At 40.9% G+C, this 24356-nt stretch overlaps 1 protein-coding gene and 1 long non-coding RNA gene across 13 annotated transcripts in view; both read left to right on the top strand.

Annotated features, from left to right (window-relative positions):
- The window catches only part of ARID1B (AT-rich interaction domain 1B), a 344407-nt gene extending 339573 nt beyond the window's left edge, over positions 1 to 4834 (top strand). For all 12 annotated transcript variants that reach the window (XM_081905095.1, XM_081905099.1, XM_081905094.1 and 9 more), the window contains one exon: positions 1729 to 4834. In XM_081905095.1, the coding sequence (XP_081761221.1) occupies positions 1729 to 3453 (1725 nt within the window). In that variant the 3' untranslated portion in view covers positions 3454 to 4834. The remainder of the gene's footprint in view (positions 1 to 1728) is intronic.
- Positions 4835 to 12380: 7546 nt separating this feature from the next.
- Positions 12381 to 24356, top strand: part of LOC309366554 — a 36104-nt gene continuing 24128 nt past the window's right edge. Inside the window, exons 1-3 of the long non-coding RNA XR_014166767.1 lie at positions 12381 to 12501; positions 17684 to 17811; positions 22728 to 22820. This is a non-coding gene — a long non-coding RNA (uncharacterized lncRNA). The remainder of the gene's footprint in view (positions 12502 to 17683; positions 17812 to 22727; positions 22821 to 24356) is intronic.

Genomic DNA, 24356 nt, shown 5'->3' with positions numbered 1-24356 from the left:
CAAGGGGCCCTCTTGAACAGAACAGGGTACAGGAAGCTGCACTCAGATGGAGGAATCAGTAAAAAGTGCTTTGTACAAGAACATCTTTAAATCCAAGGCAATATTTTTGTTCCTGGTTGAACATTTATGCTGCATATAGCTTTTACTAACAGCAGGAGGAACTCAAGAATGCCTTGGATGGAGCACATCAGTTGGTAATAAAAGCCTTCAAGAGCTTATCACAGACATGAAAACTATCTTGGCAACTACTGATATATTGTCAGCTCTTCCTTAACTTGAAGACTAAAGTGCGTCACAGAATTAGGAAAGGTGTGGGAGATGGGAGAGGAAAAAAGATTTAAATAATTATTTGCATATAACATAAAAGCTCACTTTTTGTGGGGCCATACTTTCAAAAGACTTCACCTCTTCCAGAACCAAGCCTCTTACTTTCACCTTCTTTTTGCAAATTAATGTTATATTTCAAGTGAAAGTAAATTTCTACTAGATTATACTAAAGAAAGTTTCTACTAAATATCACAAGATATCACTAGAGAAGACTGATTTCTTTGATGCAAAAGACTTGCACTATAGGGATTAAGAAGCAGTATGAAAACCCTTTTGTGATCTGCCACTGCTGCTAGATTCCTTGCAGGGTGAGAATTCTAAGTGTGGCAATTATTCTGCTTGGTTCTTTATTCACAAGTAGTTATGAGTGCATCATTTCATGCAATATGGAACAATGAACAGGTTTGTAAATAGCCACTTGCTTGATCACCTGAAATGAGTAGTAATCATTTCCAGGACACCAGACAGGAAAGCTTTTGTAAATTAGAAAAGAATTGTTTTGACTTTTTTTGCTTTTAGAACACTGAAGTGCTATAAATCACACTATAGATATGTATGTTGAAGGGCTACTACCAACATTTATGAGCTGGAAAATAGGGATTATGAGCCAGCTCAAATCCACATTCAGTATCTATTTCTCCGTCTAAGTTCCTTCACATGGTTAGTGTGTGGATAAGTTTAGATGAGGACATGCTGTAGCCTGTCCAGAGACTTTGTGGGATAATGTGGGTGGGGGAGAGTGGGAGAATAGGTTTCAATAAATGCATGTGGGGTAGAATGTGTCTTTGTAATAATTTCAGCAAAATAGAAATTCATGAATTTTAAGAAGCAAATGGCCATGACAAAGTGACCTCACTCACCCTGACTTCAAATGTACTTTCCTTGTACCCCTGTATTTAGCACCATTCCGCTAAGAAAACATTACAAGGACACAGTGTAAGTGGAGTTGTATCTATAGGTTCTTTTCCTCTGAGGGCAGAGGGAAGACTCTTTATTCTAGAGGAAGACTCAGTTGGTGTGCCTGTGTGTGTTTTAATAATTGTGACTATTTTGTAAGATCCAAAAAGTTCAATTGTGGGATAAAATAAATAATAAAATAATAAAAAATAAAAACTTTTAATATTAAATTAAATATTAAATACAGTTTGGGGATTTCCTTTATAATGTGTGAACTACAAGGGTTATGAATACTTTATATTTTTATTACTCCATTAAATCTTTTTAGTATTCCCAGATCACTAAATGCCTACATTTAGAGAATGCCCCAACAAGGTTTGTTTTATGTGTAAAATGAAGAGTAAATTAGCATCTTTCTGAAAGTATGCCTACTGCTGCCAACACAATTCCATGTCACCTGAAATGTTCCTTTTAACATTCTTATGTTATTTTTTGTTTCTTCAGTTATCTGGTTTTCTTGAGCTTTTGGTGGAATACTTTAGAAAATGCCTGATAGATATATTTGGAATCCTCATGGAATATGAAGTCGGACATCCAGGACCAAAAATACTTGATCATAATTCAGCCCAGAAAGAGGATGCCCAGTCTGCAACGCAAGAAGCCAGCAAAGAAGAAAACAATGATGAATGTATTGATTATTTTGGTGAATTTGAGGATGAGGAAGAGGAAGAAGAGGAAAATGAGAACCCTGAAGAAGAGAAGAGCACTGTTCTTGCTCCCCCTGGTGCCATTGCTGATCCAAGTGAGAGGCCAAAACAAGCCAGTAAGTTTGACAAGCTGCCAATAAAAATCGTAAAGAAAAACAACTTATTTGTTGTCGACCGATCTGACCAGCTGGGGCGTGTTCAGGAATTCAACAGTGGACTCCTCCACTGGCAGCTGGGTGGGGGTGATACAACCGAACACATCCAGACCCACTTTGAGAGTAAGATGGAGATTCCTCCTCGCAGGAAACCGCCTCTTCCATCCAACTCTTCAAGTAAAAAGAAGAATGTGGAGGGGAAAAAAGAACCTGAGGAACAGCAAGACAAAAGCATATCAGCCACCATTGACGATGTCTTGTCAGCTCGCCCAGGAGCACTGTCTGAAGACTCAGACTCTAGTTCTCAGACAGATAGCAGTAAATTTCCATTTGGGATCCACCAAGCCAAAAGTCATCGGAATATCAAATTGCTAGAGGATGAGCCACGGAGTCGAGATGAGACTCCTCTATGCACCATAACTCACTGGCAGGACTCTTTGGCCAAACGTTGCATCTGTGTGTCAAACATTGTCCGCAGCTTGTCTTTTGTGCCTGGCAATGATGCTGAAATGTCAAAACATCCGGGCTTGGTGCTGATCTTAGGAAAGTTGATACTTCTCCATCATGAACACCCAGAAAGAAAGCGTGCACCACAGACATATGAAAAAGAGGAAGAGGCGGACAAAGGGGTGGCCTGCAGCAAGGATGAGTGGTGGTGGGACTGCCTTGAGGTCTTGAGGGATAATACATTGGTCACATTAGCCAACATTTCTGGGCAGCTAGACTTATCTGCTTACACAGAAAGCATCTGTTTGCCAATTTTGGATGGCTTACTGCACTGGATGGTGTGCCCATCTGCAGAGGCACAGGATCCTTTTCCAACTGTGGGGCCCAACTCAGTCCTGTCGCCTCAGAGACTTGTACTGGAAACCCTGTGTAAACTCAGTATCCAAGACAATAATGTGGACCTTATCTTGGCCACTCCCCCATTCAGTCGTCAGGAGAAACTCTATGCTACTTTAGTTAGGTACGTTGGGGACCGCAAAAATCCAGTCTGCCGAGAAATGTCCATGGCACTCTTATCGAACCTTGCCCAGGGGGACACATTAGCAGCAAGGGCGATTGCTGTGCAGAAGGGAAGCATCGGAAACTTGATAAGCTTCCTTGAGGATGGGGTCACTATGGCCCAGTACCAGCAGAGCCAGCATAACCTCATGCACATGCAGCCCCCGCCTCTGGAGCCACCTAGCGTAGACATGATGTGCAGGGCAGCCAAGGCTTTGCTGGCCATGGCCCGGGTGGAGGAGAATCGCTCAGAGTTCCTATTGCACGAAGGACGTTTGCTGGATATCTCAATATCTGCTGTCCTGAACTCTCTGGTTGCATCTGTCATCTGTGATGTACTTTTTCAGATTGGGCAGTTATGACATAAGTGAGAAGCCAAGAATGTGTGAGTGGAGATTAGAGGGTCACATATAACTGGCTGTTTTCTGTACTTGTTTATCCAGTGTAGGAAGAAGGAAAAAAAGAATCTTTGCTCCTCTGCCCCATTCACTATTTACCAATTGGGAATTAAAAAAAAAATATTAATTTGAACAGTTATGGAATTAATATTTGCTGTCTATGTGTATAAGTACATCTTTTTATTTTATTTTTTTAACCAAAGTCTGTCTAGTACATTCAAAGGTCACACTTCTTTTCCATAGATATCCTTTTCAAAAAAAAATATTTTTTATTTTTTGCATGTTTGTATCACATATTTTTTGGGAGGGGAAGCAAACTAGGGATACTGAGGGTTAAAATGTTGCAAAACATGATTTGAGAGGCGGGGGGGAAGGCTCACCACTCTGAAGCGCAAAAGTGGGGGAAATATACTAAGTTACTGTGTGTTTTATTTTTGAAGAATGAAAGAAAACCCAACCACCCTTTATGCCGTTGCCCAAAGCACTCTGTGCAATAGAAGAAAGTTAGTGATGTAGGTGTAGCGGATCAAGGAAGGGGGTCGGTCCGTAGTCTGCATATGAAATTATCTTGGTTTCTCTGCAGGAGAATGGTTACATTAGGCTAGGAGCAAAACAAATTCTTTAGGAAAGTTAAAACACAAACCTGAAGACGATCAACATGAATTGCTTCCTCACCAGAACTGTCACATCAGTATCTATTGTTTGACCTTCCACAGTGACAGTTCTTCACAATTCTTTTAATCATTTTAAATATTTTTTTATTGCCTAAGGGCCGTGATGTATATAGAAGTTGTACATTAAACATACCCTCATCTCTCTTTTTTTAAATACGTACAAGGATTTTTTTTTCATGATGTGGTAACTACAAAGTGATGGTAGACTTAATTTTATTATTATTATTATAATTATTATTATTATTATTATTTTGTTCGGGCCATGTCTCTAAAAAACAGTAACAGAAAAACACCACCACGAGGGTAATGTACAAGTTTCTGTATGTATAAAGTCATGCTCTATTTCGGGAGAGCAGTTGCTCACAACTTGCTTTATAAATCAAGATGTGGAAATGGTTACTTATGGATTGATTTAAGAAATTGGTTACCAGTCTACAGGAAAAATAATACTTATACAGGAAAAAAGGAAGAAAAACAACTTCAAAGATTTTTCAGTGAGAAGAATCCGCATTTGTATTTCAAAATAATGTAGTTTAAAAAAAGACAAAAAAACTTGGTGTAAATTCCTCCTTTTCCTCTGGCTTAATGAATTATCATTTATTCAGTATAAAATCTTTATATGTTCCACATGTTAAGAATAAATGTACATTAAATCTTGTTAAGCACTGTGATGGGTGTTCTTGAATAATGTTCTCATTTCACCATAAGGTCAAACCAGTTCAGTTGGTAAGAGGGAAGCTTACTATTTTCCTCTTAGCTGTGATGGTTGAGCATGAAGTATTTTAATCTGATGTTGCAACAAGCACAGAAATACTGGCTGCTAGTCTGTATTTGCAAAAAGCAGACCAAAATGGTGGAATTTTTTGACTTACAAAAAGCAAATGAGAGTTACCTGCTGATCATTTCCACTGTATGTCCATAGAGGATGCTACATTCAAGGATGGAAGTAAGATTTTGAATAAAATAACCATTGGTAAAATATATTTATATCTGGCAGCAATTAGTAGGAAAGAGCCAACTTATACTCCGATCATACTCTTTATAGGCATCCAGAAGCTTGATCCAGTGTTGTTTTTTTGTTTATTTGGTCAAAGGAGCTTCAATAATAATTCACTCACAACAACTGCCACATGCATCTTAATGGTGGAAGCAGATTTGCAAGCATATTTCTTTGAATGTACAAATTTGGTCCTCTCATGGAAATGAATGAGGCAGCAGCAAAGGATCCACTTTGCAATGTATTCTTTCCCTACTGCTCCAGAAACATTGGATGAATACAGATACTATCTCATCAGGAAGTCCATTCTGTATGGTGTCGGAATCAAGCCTTCAGCACTTACCCTTTGGAATTCCCTCAGATTCGGCGGGCACCTATTGAAGACCTTCCTTTTCCCAGAACACATTCTAAGTGAAGATTTTTGTCCCATTTTTGTATCTCTATTGAACCTGAACTTGTTTTATATATGTCTTAATGTTGATGCTTTTATTGTTAAATGACTTCAGATTATTTTATGGGAAACAATTCAGAAACCATTGGTGGCAAAGCCAATGGCATAGTTCCTTCCCACACTAACATCACCCTTTGTAAGAATGGCATTCATCTGGGAAGGAAGTAAATCATTGGTGGTTATTCATCTCTTTCCAGAGTTGTAGCAACAGAGAAGTGACTTTCACATTGCTTTGGCAAAGAATGAATTGCTGCTCAGAACTCTCACCAAAAGTGTTAAGAGGTCTTACAGAACAGGGCCTTAAGGGGCATATCTCGAGAATTACTCCTTTCCTATAAAAAGACACTCTGATTGCTGTTTCATCTTAAATGCTGACTTGGTTAGGAGCTCCTGCATATTTCTCAATTTTTTCTCCATTTTTAGTCACTATGGGACTCCTGGAAAATATGTTATCCCAGTAGGCATCCTGATAATCTTGTTCGTATAACTTGCTCTAACACATTAATAAAGAAGATAATTTAATGGACAGGCAAAGTACATACTATTATCATCCAGGTTTGAAACGTGACTCCCTTGTGTCACAAAAAGTAATTTTTCCTTCTTCTGCTGTAATCTATTCACTCTTATATCGCCCATAGTAACAGTCTCTCCTCTTTGTCTCTTGCATAACAATGCATTCAGAAATATATGTTAAATTATAGCCCACTTGTAACTGCACAGAAGCAGATTTAGACAGCTATTTTTAAAAACCACTCAATGGTGGGGAGCTCTACTAAGGCTCTTCTAACTTCTTAGCTAGGTTATACAAAGAAGTTTTGCATGGCTTCAGCCTGTTTTCAAAACCCATACTTGACCTCCACTCTTTCTGTCTTTGTTATGTCTGTTTGTACTGCACTGATTAAGTAGTTAAGATATGACTGGGGTAAAAAAAAACCCTCAATGCGCCGTTTAAGCATGGCTAAAAAACACTTGAATGGTGCTGACTATGAAGAAAGAACCATATCAATTTCATCGGGGTTGCTGGTCCATGGAGTAGATTTGACCTGCTCCACCACTCTATAATTGTGGTCAAAATGGTTTTAACAGATTAGCCATCAAAAAGTGAAATTGTGAAATGGCACCAACTGGAAAGAAAAACACTGTGCAGTGTGTGCTCTAAATAAAGGGGCTTTTGGGGGGATGCTGTAATCAACTAAACGTGTTTTGTAAGCTGCTGATGTGTAAACTTGCCTTCTCCAACTTGGTGCCCTGGAGAAGTATTGGACAGCTGTCCCTGACCATTGGTCATGCTAGCTTGGGCTGATGGGAGTTGTAGTCCAAAACATTTGGAGAGCCCCAGTTGGGAAAGTCTTACATATCACCAGCAGTGGATTGGAAAGAATAATTATAGGATGGTTTCTGCTTATTAATTGCTCTTTCAGCTCATCTGAGCAAGTTTGTATAGATGATCTAAAATGCTGTATAGGGCTGCCAGATAAATTGTTAAAAACAAAGGTAAGTGTTTCTTAATATGTGTTAGGATCGGGAAGTTAATTCTTTTAAGAAAAGGAGCATTCCTTCAGGACAAACAAGATATGAAGGAATTGATACACGAGCAAATTTACTGTTTAACTGTACAATAATTGTGTTGGCTTTGAGCCAGATCGTTTCCTACTCATTCACACAAAAGAAGATATTTTTGCACACCAAGACATCACTGACCAGCAGGAAGTCCGGAGGTGAAATGATTTTCATTCGCTGCTATTGTAACCTGCTTACATTCTCTTTATGACATTTGGCTTTCATGTGTTAAGAGCAAAGGAATCTACCTCTGTATGCATGTGTCCTTCTTTTTCAATTGCCCAAAAAAGAAAGGAAAGACAACAAAGAAACAGCAGAGAGATACCTCTGAAATAATCCAATACCAACAACACTTGAGTCTTCTTGGGCTGTGCCCTGAAGCCCTTTTTTGCCACTTTGACAGAGCAGGGTCTCTCAATAGCAAACACATGTCTCTTTTCTATATCCATTTTTCAAATAAAAATAGAGCATTCTATGGCAGTCATTGAGAATATGTTGTATTGAAGGAAAGTGGGTGAGGGATTAGAACAGGAGACAACTGAAGAGATGACCAAAGCTTTACTTTTTGAACTTTGGTCTTAGGATCAGGCTGTATGTTCTGTCAGTCCACATAGAGGCCAACTGCCAGTACTTTCTTTTGAGATCACCTCCAAATGGAAAGTTGACATGTAATATGTTTCTAGTTATATCATTCACCATGCTGTTTAGAGCTGCCCATGCCACCGCCAATGTTAACTAGTTGTGGTATGGTTATACTCCACATGAATTAGCCTGATCCAGTGGTGAAGGTTGCTGGTCAGTAGCGTTATGAAGAATATACTTATTCAATTGCTTTAGCTTGGTCATTTCTCAAGATTGCATTTTGTTTTCAAAGACATTAGCAGATTCTAATAAACACTTAACACCCTGTCCTATGAATCTTTGAGGCAATATTCCTGTCTGTGTTGCCATATTTACTCTACAGCAAACAAATATTTTCACTTTTTAGATAAGGGATTAATCCCACTGACTGGGTTTCTTAGAGACAAAATTTAATCTCCGGAATGCATTTCCAAAAAGCTTAGAAAGGACTGAATTAGATATATATTGGGTTGTATGTTTTCTAAAGCCTAAAAGTCAATTCCTACTAGTCCCTATGTGAGCTAGCTCCCCTATTACTTGCTGACCAAAATGATGACTTTGGCTCCAGTATGGATCCTGAGATGAGCTGCTCTGCCCCACTGAATAGGCACTGAATCTTGCTTTAGTATTGCAACATTACACTTTACAATACTTTTTCTTCTTCCCAGGGAGTTGATTGTGGGGCAAAAGACATGGCAGCTGAGGAATGTCTGGTTTGGAACAATTCCCCCTGGGATAATAAGGATGAAGGTGATCAAATTGTGGTGATTTAAATAGGGGAAGAGTAAAACTAGACTTTCAGAGTGCAAGGGCACATTATATTCAGAGAGCCAAAGCACTGTAGCCTAAAACACAAGTGCAAAAGACACTTAGAGGGACTCATATAATGAGTCCCTCTAAGTGTCTTTTGCACTTATATAGCTTATATGGTAGGCTAGAAGCCTCCAGGCCAAGATGAGTGAACTTGGTCTTAGAGCACAGCATTGATATAGCAAGCATAATGCAGTCCTGATGGGATGCAGATAACCAATGAGATACATTTATCTCAACAAAAATTCTATAGGAAGGAGAGAGAGGAGCATTGTGGGCGTGGTGTTGCCCTATATGTATGTCAATGAGGGCATTGAGTCTAGCAAGCTAGAATTTGTAAAAGGGGCAGACTTCTCCACAGATCCAACATCACTGGTTTCTCTGCCATGAGTCTTTTAGTGCTGCTCTATTAAATGTGTGTTAAGCCTCACAATTGTTGTTTCAGAACATTTGTTTGTTTGTTTGTTTTTACCAATTTCCATACTTTTGTCTTTAGCACATCTATTTGAATATAACATTACAATTAGCCCTTAGTTGCTTAGCTGACAGGCCTACCCACCTCAGAAACACTGTATACTAACTAACATTATTTAAACCAGACAGTCCAAAGAAGTGAGGAAGGGAGACCTTTTGAAACAAAAGTCTAATTTTGGCAGTATTATTCTGGGCAGAGCCTACCTCGTGCAACCCTACTTTATGCAGTTTAAAAAAAAATATGGCTGTATAAAATCTGATTAATTATCATAGTTAAGTCCTGAAATGCATGGCATTATATTTTTTTATATTACCCATTATGAAATAACAGCCTGCATCTCCCTTGTTATGCTCCAGATGTCTCACTTTTAAAATCAGTGGCCTCACCTCATGTTCCATCTCCACTTTACATATAATTAAGCACATTGTCCTAGCATATTAGCATGCCTCTTACCACAGAATTTGAAAGGGAAGATTTGCTTCTCTATTTTTTTGTCTTTTCCTTGCACCTGTTAAAGAAAGCCTCGCTCCCCTCTGAGTCATCTTGCAGCAAAGCAGCTTTCTGATATTTCGGAATACTGTACCTAACTATATTCATTTATTAATCCATGGATAATTACTAACTCTGTGGCCTCTGTAATTTAGCACTTGCCTCCAGCCTCCACACCTCTTGGCACATCCCCACCACTGCTATTCTGCTCTGACAGCAGAGCCACATGGCGGCCATCTTGAGTGGCTTGGAGGCTGTAAGTACACCCACATCGTTCTTCCTTTTACCCCAGTGACATAGCCAGCCTTAAAATGTTGTGAAGCCTGAAGGAGGAGAATATGCAACTGTTAAAGTCCATAACAAATCTCTCTCCTCTCAAAAACCCCAATTCTTTGTATGTAGCATTGCCTGACAGAGCCCACTAAGCTACAGAGGGGAGGCACAAAACAAAAGTAGGCCGAAGTGCAGGATGAACCCTGTGCCAAAGCCAGGCGTGTTTAGCCTCTCCTGCACCATTGCAGGGTGGGGTCCACTTTGTAGCCCTGGAGAATTGCTGTCTCCTTAAGACTAAAAGGGAAATGGAAATCAATGTTGGATGGTATGGTTTGGTTATGAACAAATATAGGAAGGCTTCAGCAGCTGACTTGCATTCTCAGAAAGAAGAGAACAGGGAGGAGAGGAGGAGGAGCTTCTGCTCCCTGCCTCCTTCAGTTGCTTTTGCCCTCAGGAGCTGTGGCTATATATAGTACAAAAAACCTGGTCCAACTCCTGAACCTAAGGAGAAAAAGGTTACCCTTGTCCACTGCTTTTTTCTGGGGGTACGCAGGGGTACAGATACCCCTAAACATGTTGTGAATCTAAGTTCGGCCTCATTGAGGGGCAGTATTTCAATACGAGTAGGAAAATGAGAGTACAGTGGTACCTTGGGTTACAAACGCTTCAGGTTACATACGCTTCAGGCGGCACTGCAGCAGCAGGAGGCCCCATTAGCTAAAGTAGTGCTTCACGTTAAGAACAGTTTCATGTTAAGAACGGACCTCCAGAACGAATTAAGTATTTAACCTGAGGTACCACTGTACCCCTAAACTTTTTTTTTTAAAGAAAGCACTGCCCTTTTCTTCTTCTGAAACTTTCCCATAGAGCATAGGAACCACAAACCTGATGGCATGCATCTGCCTGACCCTAAGCACCACCTCCCTGCTCTTAAATTATTTAGAGACTTAAACAGACCAATTCCCTCTCTCCAGACCTCCATCTTGTTTTTGTTTTGTTCTGCCAACTGACATCTTCCACATAATGTGGTTCAACTTCTTTCAATATTCTCAAGGGACATAGAACCTTCCAACCGTTTTCAGTCCATTTTTTCCTGTTTTCCTTCTGTCTTTAAACTTGTTTACTTCTGTGTATCTTAGGAGTCCCCTGAGTATGCAGTATCCCTGATCTATTCTTGGATTATCCTGTTTGGCTTCCTAACCAGATAGGTACAGAATCACTCACGTTTAATATTAAGAGGGAGCAAGTATAGCCCTCAACAACAACAACAACAACAACAATAATTTTTGTGTACCACCCTATACCCACAGGTCTCAGGGCAGTTCACAGGATAAAATAAGAATATAAAACCACAAAATATATAATAAAAATAACCCAATAACCCCTCCCAACAATTTTTAAAAGGGCATAGGATGTCAATCAACATTAAAGAGGAACGTTTTTGCCTGGCGCCTAAAGGTGTATAACAAAAGCACCAGGCAAACCTCCCTCAGGAGAGCATTCCACAAATGTGGAGCCACTGCAGAAAAGGCCCATTCTCGTGTTGCCACCCTCTGGACCTCTTGTGGAAGAAGCCCAGGAAGAAGGGCTTCAGAAGATGATCTCAGAGTCCAAGTGGGTTCACATGGAAAGAGGCGGTCCTGAGCCACTTAAGGCTTTATAGGTCAAAACCAGCACTTGGGATTGGGCCCAGAAACAAAAATGCTGCACTGTATTCCCAACCCCTAACAGAAGCTTCCCTGTTCAGGATTTCAACCTGGAAAAACTGTCCTTTAAATTTTCATTTCTTATAAAACATTGCCGTATAATGTGTGGAGGTGAGGTTTTAAACTCATCATGTGCATCTACCGATCCTTAATCACCCATCCAGGAAATAAGTAATAAAATCTGAGGACTCAACGCATCCAGTTCCCCCATCATTTTCTCCTGCACCCCATCCAACTGACACCCCCAGCTGTCTGTTGCTCAACTGCCCCCAAGCTTTCTATAGATCTTGGACTCTCACTGGGCCTCTGGGCATAAGGTTGTTCCTGGGGTTTTTTTAATTGATTTTTAATTTACAGACCAGTTTATTTCTGCACACCTCCAGCTATGCAGAAGCAGTTTTACCTTAGATTTTGCTTCCAGATTAATAGGCATAGGACCACTCACCTTGCAAAGGAATAAAAAAATTACCACATTTACTCAAATCTAACGCACCATTGAATCTAATGCACACCTCAATTTTCAGAACCTTTAAACCAAAAAAAGTATTTGCTGGTGAATGTAAATGTGCCATCGAATCTAATATGCACCTTAATTTTTGCAATGAAATTTGACCCAAAAAAAGGTGAGCATTAGCTTCGAGTAAATACAGTATATATTAAAACACCAAAATCCAGAAAACCATAAGCAAATTTCAGGTCAGTGTATCCACTGATGGCTTCACAGTGTCCAACGCCTCTAAGCTGTGGCTAGCATTATTCAAAGTAGCATCGCTGGTCATCTGTAAGTAGGGATGGGGGGAAATTCAGTTCAATTCAATTTGTATTTAAAGATGAACTGAACTTTCCCAAACAATGTACATTCTAAAACACAGCCATCTTTCCAAATTCATACTTCTCTGATTTTTTGCAGTGCAGGGCTCCAGCCAAGTAATGTGTAGAAAAATGCCTATACTAGGGTAAAATGTCCCTTAAAATGTATATATTGGTGCAAAGAACTTACAAAAATGCATTTTACTGGGGGAAATTGTTTTGCAAAAATGATTGTATTGGGCAAAATTGAATAAGGGAGAAAAGTATTTATTTCATAAAATTTATACACCACCTTATTGCTTTTTTTAAAAATACCCTCAAAGTGGTTTACAATTCCCACTAAAATGCTGGTGATATTTTTTAGGGCTCTTTAAAAAGAAAGAAAGAGCAAACTGGTTTGGAAATGTGGATCTGCACATAAGATTTGGAAAAAAAACAGAAACTCAGAGAAGTCAAAATTGACAAACTCATCCCTCCCTGTAAGGAAAGTATGTGGTTAAGAGCTAATGTTTATGCTAGGACCATTATTTGCTTTTATCTTGCCCTATCAGAAGTTACTTGAAGCTATCAACATTGACCACATTGACAGTATCTTAATCAGGGCACACAGTGTGCATGCTCCATGTACCACCACCATGTGCTGGATGCAGCCTGACCCCCTGCAGAATCACATGTTGCTTTGGTTACAGATCACCTAAGCCATGCAGTGAAACCTGTTTCCACACACAGGTTGGCTTATCCAGAACAGGCTGATAGTCTCCACAATCATTCTTCACATTGTGAACTGGCCTGAGATCTGTAGATGAAGGGTGGTAGCAAAACCTCCCTCTCCTAGCGTAGTAGCAGAGCCCACTTACCACCACTGAGATATGGGAGCAGAAGAACTGCCCTTCAGCAGGACAAACCAGCAGGCATCCCAAATGTTCCAAGCTATGAGATAAAGGAAATGGTTCTGCATGCAATAAAACAAAACTTAACCAATGAAAAAGTTCTTCTTTTCGGTAAATTATGGTTCTTGGGATCTCCCCACCTCCCTGATTCCTCGGTGCTTGGAGTTACATTATGTCTCAAGTAACTCTCCTGATGACAGTAGCTATCGTCGGATCATTAAGAATTTGCCATTGCCTGACCTTACATGGAAGGATATAGATGAAGATGCCACGTAAAAAACCAGCCCATTTTCATTTCTTCACCCTCACAAATCACTGTTAATTTAAAGCTCTGCTACCTTTATTCAGAACCAGGAGACCTGTCATAAGGCTATCAGCTACCCTTTGAGAAGTGCATAGGTAGTTTCTCTACTAAAATATATTTAGATCTGCCAACTGGTCTTTCTTTCCCCTTTCTGCCTATCCTCAGTTCCTAGCTTTCCAATTATAGCTCGCAACTAACCTGCTTGTGACCTGCACTCCATGCTCTAGCACACACTTTGCTTCCTGCAAAATCAATTTCCCCAACTAATTATAGCCACTGGCACCTCCCGTAATGGGCCCATAATAATAGAAGAACCATAGCTGCAACTGGTATTCTGTTGGAAACGTGTTTCAGAGGAGAAAAATGGGCACATCTTTATAACCATTGCCAATAAAAAACCAAATTTGTCATCTAGAGAACCTGAGTTCTGTGCCAAGAAAAGCCCACTTATGTGATTTGAGTAAATTATATAAATCTCACAAAGCTGCATCTATTTGTTTATTTTGCAGGCTTTATTCTGCTTCTCGTGTTATTGAGGATGGGATTAGAAACTCCACCCCATGACAACTAGAACTCATTTTCTGCCTTACCATCTGAGATTTCATCAAACAATGCCCACAGGTTTTTCGAGCTTGTCTCCACTAATAACTAGAATGCTGCTTTTTTAAAAAGAATAAGACTGTCAGTTGAGATTCATTATCTGCACAAAGAAATCTACAAAAGAAACATGGAGTTCTGTCTCCATGTCCAAACACTGGATAATCTCTGGATGGACTTAGCTACAATGCCAGACAAGCACCAGGTAGACCAACTCCCAGGTTCCATGCCCTACTCAGGAGGGATGGAACTCTAGCTAGTTAACTAACAACTATTGGTGGGACCCAACAGCTTACTACGGGCCCTTTAGATGTGCAGGTGCAGAAGTATCAACGCAGTGTCATCCCAACCAGAAGCCATAGTGGCTTCTCCACATTCAGATGGACTTGTGTTGATGAGTTTGAACTAGAAATAGTAGACTTGTAGCTCAGAGGCAGGGTACAAATGATCTCTTACTAGAGGTGAAAACACATGTCCTTCTGCAGTCTGTGGTACACATTATTTCTTATTTTCTGTATCATCCCTGTGGTGATCAAACCACCTCTTTGTTGTTTCATAGTGGATATCTGCTAAAATGTGTAACAAAGTTAAGCAGAGCCAGCATTGTTAAGTTGATACGTATCATTGTATCTCTGCTGGATAGTGCCTGAGGCGTTCCCAGTGACGAATGAAACACTCCCCATTTCAATAGAATTTATTCTTTAAAAATCCATCTTGGAAATTGAACTTGCCCCTGCTAGAGGAATCCTCTTTGGAGGAGTTCCCAAAGGCAAGGATGAGTGGTCCATGTTAAGGAATTGTGAGGCAGAGCAGGAGGCAGATATGCTACCTTGTGTAGACTGCCTTCCATTTGTCTCCTCCTCTGCTCAATATTTGTTGCTGCTTCCACTTGTAAGAAAAAATATTACAAATATACCATAGATCTCCTTGTCCAAAGGGGAAAAAGAATCTCTGGAATGGTTGGGAAGTGGAAGCTTATAACATTTAAAGTCCTATGATACGAAAATGGCATAAAAAGCTGAAGGTAAAGGACCCCTGACAGTTAAGTCCAGTCGCAGACGACTCTGGGGTTGCGGCACTCATCTTGCTTTACAGGCTGAGGAGGCAGTTGTAGGTGGGAAGGGCAGAGCCAGGGCACAATTAAGCCATACCTTTGAATGGCCTGTTTGTGTCCACACAGAAGCAGAATCTAGGATTAGTATAATCTTCCCCTACCATCCTGGGAACACTAGCTACTTCCTCAAAGAACTATAATTCTCAGCACTCTTAACAATGTGCTTTAAATGTATGGTCTAGATCAGTGGTTCCCAATTGGTGGTCTACAGATCTCAAGGGGTCTGTATAGCCCACCGAGGGAGTCTGTGTCACTATTTACATAGCAAAATTGTACCATAGAGATATTAACATTTTCAAAATTTTGGCTTGGCTTTTGAAAAACAGGGGGACCGCAGAACTTAGCTAATTGGGAACCACTGGTATAGATCCTTTAATAGAAGACTGACTGAGGTTAATCATTTTGTATTTGATCTTTAGTTACTCTGGGTAATACCCAAGTAAGTCAGAGAAGACCAACTTAAATCAATGGACTTTAATAGTGCTTCCAGTGGGTCTACTATGAGTATAACTAATTTTAGATAAGAATAACATTATTCTTATATATGGTTTATTATATACTGCTGGTAAATTAATTCCATAAAACGACACTATCTATCCTGTCTATCCATGTGTATGCTCTCATGAGGCAAGGAGCCTCCCTCTCTCCTCTCATTCACCCCAGGTATGGTTTCACAGAGGCTTCAAACGAACTTGAGGCTAAAGGAACTAAACCATAATTGATATCTTCAGAAATATAGTCCTCAAAATATTATTGATGGCAAATGTCTTGCTAGGTTTGGTCAATATTCTAAACAGAATGCAAAGGGAGGCAAATAGTTTGCAAGCTGCAAAGATGTCAGAAGCTAGCTTGTTTTTTAAAAGAATTGTATGCTGTGCCAATTCATTTCTCTATGGCAACCTTTTATGGAACTTTTCTTAATACACACAGTGAATTTAATCTGCTGAGATCTGAGACATGTAACTCCTCCAGGAAAATTATAGATTGCAATTTTAATTGAAAAAGACTGGCTATAAACTGATCTCTAGCATTATGATGACTAATTACATTTCTCCTTTCATAATTAACAAACTTTGAAGTAGTTTATATATTAGGTGCTTGCCCTCAGCCCTTGTAGGAAAAAGTGTTTTCTATGCTGGGAAAGGGAGAAAAAACTGTTCTCTTTTAAAAAAACAAAAAACCCCAGTCCTATGCAGTGTTAGATATACCGCAGTTAGGTTGCAGTCCTGAACACAATTACTGGGATTAATTCACATTGAACGTGGTGCATAGGATTCCAGTTAATTACACAAGGGTTTAAGCATAACTAATTCTTCCTAGGATCGCAGTCCTAATCTTTTTACCTTGTACTAAATTACCTGGGATGCTATGAAAAACTGTTTTTGGGCAAACAATGCTGAAACAATATGACGATGCCATTACTAGGCCATCTAACTGTCAGCATACTGGAAGAGAAATTTCCATATTATATAAAGCAGGGGTGGAGCACCTGTGGCTCTTCAGATGACGGCAGACTTAAACGCCAGTCCACCCCAGCCAGCAGGGCCAACGATGACTTGATTATTTATTCAAATGTGTATATGCCATCTTCTACATTAGATCTTGAGAGGCTGCACAGAAGCAGAAGTTGGGAATCCAGCAACGCCTAGAGGGACCGGGTTTCCTATCCTTGCTATAACATAATAACATTTATACCAATAGAACACAGATGACCTGTAAAATTAAAACAACAAAGAGTCTTCTAGCTCCTTGTAAAGCTAAAGGGACCCCTGACCATTAGGTCCAGTCATGACTGACTCTGGGGTTGCGGCGCTCATCTCGCTTTATTGGCCGAGGGAGCCAGCGTACAGCTTCCGGGTCATGTGGCTAGCATGACTAAGCCGCTTCTGGCGAACCAGAGGAGCACACGGAAACGCTGTTTACCTTCCTGCCGGAGTGGTACCTATTTATCTACTTGCACTTTGACGTGCTTTCGAACTGCTAGGTTGGCAGGAGCAGGGACCAAGCAACGGGAGCTCACCCCGTTGCAGGGATTCGAACCGCCAACCTTCTGATCAGCAAGTCCTAGGCTCTGTTGTTTAACCCACAGCGCCACCCGCGTCCCTCTAGCTCCTTAAAGACCAACAAATTTATTATGGCATAAGCATTTGTGGGTTGGAGTGCAACAGAGGCAATACCCCTCTAGAAATTTTAAAACCCAGCATTTGTAATCCACTGGTGCTGATGCTGGCAAGAGAGTGAAGTGTACAATAAGCTCATTTCCAACTAAATATCAGGGGCATGGACATGCTGACATCACTCACACATACCACAAGGCGTGCTGCTGATATTGCGCTGTCCCACCCCCCTCAATTGCAGGGGCAAGGTGGCACACTTGATTCCCAGGCGCCACCCCATAGTGACTTCACTCTGCATTCTCCTAGGGTGCTTCTGCCTAGTTGGAATGTGTCCCTAAAATGTGGTTATGGCTCCTGCTTGCCTGGATGGAGGATTGAGAGATGTGTTAAGGTTGTGCCTCTATGTAGAAACCTCTGACTTCTATTCTAAAAAGGTAAGAGTCTCACCTGATGCTCCGCTTACTTCTGCCTCTGCACCCATCCACCACTGGCATGTGGCCCTCGGAAGCTTGCTCATGTGGGAATATGGCCCTGGGGCTGAAAAAAGACCCCCCACCTTTTCATAAACGGTTGTTTGATGTTGAAGTGAATTGTGAGCCCTGACAAGAGATCCTGAAAGGAGGGGTGAATTCTCCCCCCCCCAACAAGATAAGGAGGCACAGAATGGATAATGAAGAGCAGTATATATTGATGAGGTTGCAGAACAAGGTCAATAGGCATAAGAGGCCTATTAATAACTACAATATGAAGCCACAGAAAAATGTCAGCATACCAATCTTAATAAGCCAATAATAGCACCCCCGCCTTGAGTCCTGGCAGCAGTACAGACCTGGCAGGTCCAATGCATGTTACAGATGCTTTGGGGATAAGGTGAGCTAGCAAGCTGGCTGCAAAATTCCCCTGCACATTAGATGCAAAGGCAGGTTTAACACCACATATTGTTGGGCCCTAAGTGTGATGGGTTAAGTAAAGGTAAAGGGACCCCTGACCATTAGGTCCAGTCGTGACCGACTCTGAGGTTGCGGCGCTCATCTCGCCTTATTGGCTGAGAGAGCCGGCGTATAGCTTCCGAGTCATGTGTCCAGCATGACTAAGCCGCTTCTGGCAAACCAGAGCAGCGCTTGGAAACTCCGTTTACCTTCCCGCCAGAGCGGTACCTATTTATCTACTTGCACTTTGACAGGCTTTCAAACTGCTAGGTTGGCAGGAGCAGGGACCGAGCAACGGGAGCTCATCCCGTCATGGGGATTCGAACTGCCAACCTTCCGATTGGCAAGCCCTAGGCTCTGTGGTTTAACCCACAGCGCCACCTGTGTTGGGTGATGGGTTGAGTGATGGGTTACTTGGAAGGAAATGTAGAGTTTTGGCTTTACTAAGAGCATGAGCTTTTTACTCTCTTGTTACATACAAAATGAAACCTTGGTGAAGGGCAGTGTAAAGTATAGCTATTTTGAAAAGGAAAGTCATTTGAAGACTACCAAGAACATTGTGTGGAGAAAAAGATCACTGCCCTCAGCGAAACATGGGGACAGCCATCTTTTTCTCTGTGAAATTCCCCATGAAGAGGCTGTAGGTTACTATGTATGGTAGCTTTCTGGGAACATTTTAACATAGTTTGAGGGGTATTTTAGTACTCAGACACAGAACTGTTCTAAGTGACTAAAATGTTGGAAAAAAAAGAGGCAGCCCTTGAACCACCTCATAATACAATACATCTCGTGCAGTTTGGTTTGTCGATTGTGTGACTTAATCTGCAGATGTACATTCCAATCCGTGCATAGTGTCTGAGGGGGATTAAATTTAAAAGTTGTCCCAAGACACAGACTAGTCCCCTCCATCCATACCTATGAGTATGTTAGGCAGCGATATGGTGGTGACATACCTGTTTACTTAGGCTTTTTAGGTTTTTGATGCTCCTCTGTTTCAGCTCCTCTGTTTAGCTGTTTTTAGTTGCTTTATTTGTTGGTGATTTAAGAACAGCCTTTTTGTTTTACCGACTTTAAAAAACACACACACAAAAACCCTTCTCTCTCTACCCCCGTTATTGGTATCAATGAAAGGTAAACTATAAATCTTTAAAGCAAATTATTAAACATATGTGGGAGGTGATAGAGCCTCCCATGCCTGACAGGGCAGGTACATTGTGGAATGTGCCCCCTCTGATCAAAGGCTGCCAATGAAGAATGGGTGGAAGGCTCCCTTGAACTTTGTGGGGATCCCCATGTTCACAGAACAGATCATGGTCCTAATGCTTGAGAAGCAGAACTGTCAATATTGAGCCAAAGGGATTCTGGTATTGTAATTCGGCACAGTAGAGCAATAAAATAATGAGTACTGGGACTGTCACATTTTACAAGTTGTTTAAGAGAGAATAATGATTTAGCAATGAGTGAAGAGAACTATCTGAACCTATCTGTTCTGAACAGGGGCAAGTAATTTTGTCTTGATCTTTGTTTCTACTTCCACAAAATAGAGATAATTACTTACCACACAGGATTACTTAGTGAGCCTCTTAAAATTCTTTACAAATGAAAAAAAAATCAGCTCAATATCAGTGTATTATTCTAATAAAGATGGCATTGGATTTATGGTGCCTCGTGGTAATTTATGGAACTAATTAAAAACTGAGTAGGCTGTGCAGAGTTTTAAATGCCTAATCAGTTACTTGAAGACCACCTACCTTTGCGAAGGCGCACACTCCACACGGTAACATCCCCCAAGAATTTATGATTAAAATAATAAAAGCCATGAAATAAAGTATAATCCTGATGTTAAATTTCCAAGATAAAACAGTTTGCTGAAATTGGAAAGTAATTAGAACATATTGTTTGATAGCATTTTTAAAATTGCAAGCTGTTTCATGTACTTTTGTGCCGACTCTTTGGAAAGCACTTTTGGAGCATGGCCCAAGTGCAAACTGCAGCATGAAAAGTAGCTCCAGTCCTTTGGGTTGTGTGGCCACTATGAATTGGATATACTAGCTAAGTTCATTGAAGCAGAGCTCATAAATTAACTGGAATTAGTTGGAATGAGAGGCAAGGACACACACCCCACCTCCATACACGAAAACCCTTTTCCAGCTCAGATCAACATCCAGGCCAGAAAAGCTTTCCCAGATTCCCTTCTCTTGGCCAACCCTGACCATCAGGTCCCAAAACACCTTCCTCCTCAAATGGAGACGATGGCAGAAGGAGCATTGGAGAGCAGGGAGGAGGATTTTTTCCTTCTGTCTCCATCACCTTAGTATATGCCACAACAAGCATCACCACTCTTCCTGCAGCATATCATGGCTGAGAGAACTGTGTTGCCTGAAATGCAATGACATTTGGATAAATTCCATTACCTATGAGGCCACTGCCCTTTCAAGCCTCTTAACATGCCATGGAGGGTGTCAAGACAAGGAAAGAAGGGAATGCTCTCCTCTCTGCTGTTGCTGCTACTGCCAGCATCCTGACTTTTGCAGGTAAGTAAACAGAAAGATAGTGAGGGATCTGTTAGGGAAAGGGGGCTCATTTCATAAACCCCTCAAATTGTATCAAGAAATGAACTGGTCAGTTTCTGGTTGCAGTGGAGGAATCAGTTCATTTGCGGATCATTTTGAGGAGAGCATAGGGAAGGCCAAGGTGCACTCATTTCTACTAAATACATATAAATAATAATAGCGGGGAGGAGAGCAGGCCAAAAAGGAACAGGAGCAGAGACAGGTACCAAAATCTCAACAATCACTAAGTGCTTTTTTTATTAGAGACCACATTTTATCCTCACTTCCATAATTTACTGGTAGGTGTCAAGTTTTGCTAATACATGCTGGTATATTCTAAAACCAGCATGGTTACATGATACAAAGTGTGCATAACTATGCAGAGCAGCAACTTGGGCTGTATGGATCAGGCTAACAGTTGTGTGGCAAATGGGGACCAAAAGGGGCTGTTAGGTGCAGCACTGCACTGTGCTAGCATTTATTTCCTGAGCAAGATTTTGTATGTAGAAGTTTGCTTCCACACCTCTATGACCCATTGCTGGATCCAGTCATAGTTTGGGGGAAGGGCCATAGCTCAAAGGTAGAGCATCCCAGATTCAATCCCCAGCATCTCCAGGTAGGGCTGAGTGGATGGACCTAATGGTGTGACTTAGAGTATAAGGCAATACCTTATGTTCCTAGTTGCAGTAGACTAATGACTTACTTCTTATAGAGCGCACTATGGCAAGCTGTGCTTTGGCATTGGAATGGTGAAGATAAAGCATGGCACCTAGTCTGATCACAAAACTGTTGCTGTGGCAAATCCATAATTCATTCCCACACTAGCCACATGATCCCGCACTGAATGTGCATGAAAAAGGCATGAAAGGTATTAGCAGAAAGAAGCAACCAACTGCAAAGCAAGGGCAGTTGGTGCTTGATGCTGGTAATCCCATGAGAGCTAGCAATGGCCTGGGATTCAGGCTTCTCAATAAGGGGTTGAGCCAAGGTTGTTGGGTGGGTCCCTGTGTGAATTCTGGATCCCCTAGAAGTCTGCCTTGTGGCAACAAATACATTTATTCTGTACCATAGGCAGAAAATACTTTGAAATGGTGCTATTTTGGTGTTGACAGTACAGCCTCATCATATGGGTACGTCTGAAAGAGCACAGAACAGAGCTATCAACATCAGCCACCCATCAAAACGTTTGCCTGGGCTTTCAGATCCTGCAAAAAAATACTATGTTGTAAGCTGCCACCACCAGTTCTAGGCGTGAGGATTTCATCACTGCACAGCACCCTGTTGCAGAAGCAAACTTTCAAATATAGGCCCTGTTCCAAAAGGATGGTTTGCACCTGGGTGCCTGTTTTCATATGGAGGTACCCCTTGCATGGGCCAACAGTTTCACAAAGAAAACAACAGCCCTAGTCCCTCACCATGATGGGAAATGGAGAATGAGGAACAGAATGAGATTGCCACAAGTATAAATGGGCCAACAGTTTCACAAAGAAAACAACAGCCCTAGTCCCTCACCATGATGGAAATGGAGAATGAGGAACAGAATGAGATTGCCACAAGTATAAATTAGTTTTGCATTTTTGATTGTCTATTCCCCCCCCCCAAGCGGCTTTCCTAGTTGGCATGCTCATAACTACACTGGTGGCACAGAGATATGTAATTAATCTCCCACTCCCCCATCCCGCCTCTCTCTAACCACCCTCCCCACCCACGCCAAAATAATGTATAGCATAGCCAGATTCCAAAAAAAGCATTCTTGCTGGCTTCTGTAAACTCACCTGTAGTTTGCTGACACACTCATCACTCTGTTTCAAAGCTATCAAATGGTGTTTCAGACTGCATGAGAAATTAATAATAATCTTGCAATTCCAGCTCCTGATGAGTTAGCCAAGAGGAGGCATAAAGAATGTAATGTCAGGAGAACCCCCCACTTATGGAGCATCACTTCAAAAACTGCTGAGAATGGTAAGAAAAACCAATAGGATTTTACTTTACTATTATTCTCTCATATGCTGGGGAGAGGTTGAGGCAGTGGGAAAATGGTAAAAAATTGTGATTATTCTGTACTTAGTAAAATACGATTGATATTGGAGTTTTTTGTTCAAGGTCTATACCAAAGTACTATTGAGTTCTGAGACACATTCCCTTTCTCTGGCTATATTTAAAGCATTTTCATTGGAAATAGCATAAGAAATCCAACAGCTGTCTTAAACCATTTTGCTGGAAGGAAATCAGCAGGGTAACGTCAGTCATATTAATTACTTGCAGGAGGAAGGTAAGCGGAAGAACGAATTAAAAACAACAGGTTTTATTTTCTTCCCCCCTCCGTTCTGTCCCCACCCGCAAGAAACCTAGAAGAGAATAGTTGCAATTTCATTTGCTTTTAAAGCACAGCACTTGGTAATAAACGGCCCCTGCAAATGTGCTGAGCAAACACCTTCGCATTCATCAATATGCGGGAGCTGTTTATTGCCTCATAAACTTGGAAGCAAGTGATATTGTCTCTTAAATCAATGGCTGCCTGGACATCCTTGGCACTGGAGAAGAACAGTACATCCAGACAACGTTGATACTTAAATTAATGACTCTGGTAATGACTGAAAGGTGCTTAGTCACTGATGGAAAAATTAGGCACAGATCTAAAATGTTCTCAGCATACTTAATATGTGTACTACAAAACAAAGGGAATGGATGGATACAGGTGCGTGTGTGTGTGTAGGTGTGTGCATCTCACTGCAATGACCGTAACCAGTTTTAAGCAAAGGTTAGTCTGTGAAGAGAAACAGAACCAGGCTGACTTTTGCTTCTTCCAAGCTAATGCCAAAATCAGTATTTAAAATTAATGTTAAAAAACAACCATGGCTGGTTGGGAGGAACATAAATTGAATTAGCTTTTGGCCACTTACAATTAGATTTAAAAGCCCTTAACTATTTAAATTGTAGGTCTGAGCTGGTTGTTGTAACACATTAGATCAGACCAATACCGAACGGCTATATATACCTCAACAGCTGGGAAGTCAGAGATCAAGATCATCACAATATGGTCTTGTGCTGGCCATAATCCAAAGTCATAGCATAATGAAAAGTTGCCTTTATTCCAAGTCAATTTATCCATTTAGCCTAGTATTTCTACTTGGACTGGCAGCAGCTCTCCAGCCCCCAAGAGGCAAGTCCAGTGAAGGAGCAGGACGCAGAAGCTTGGCACAATTTTTCCAAAATAATCCAGCTAGCCTGTCAAAAATTTCACTAGCCTGCAGAACCAGCATTGTCTTTTGTTCTTCAGTCTCTTTGTTAAACCCCACTGTTTTGTGGGGATTTCTAAACAACTCTCCATGCAATGTTTTTGAAATATTCTGTTTATGCAAGGAGAAACCAGCCCAACCTTATTTCACCTAAGGTTTGTTGATGATGGTAAGGGTGGTGGAAAACCACCAACAGAATTTTATCGCTTATAGTGTATATGACCAAGAGTATAGAGCAGTTCATAGAAACCAGAAAGTC

Source organism: Podarcis melisellensis (genome assembly GCF_964234715.1).
Source record: "Podarcis melisellensis genome assembly, chromosome: 3".
In the NCBI taxonomy this organism is placed as follows: domain Eukaryota; kingdom Metazoa; phylum Chordata; class Lepidosauria; order Squamata; family Lacertidae; genus Podarcis; species Podarcis melisellensis.
Note: the sequence above shows the minus strand (reverse complement) of the source record. Positions and strands in the feature narration are given on the sequence as shown.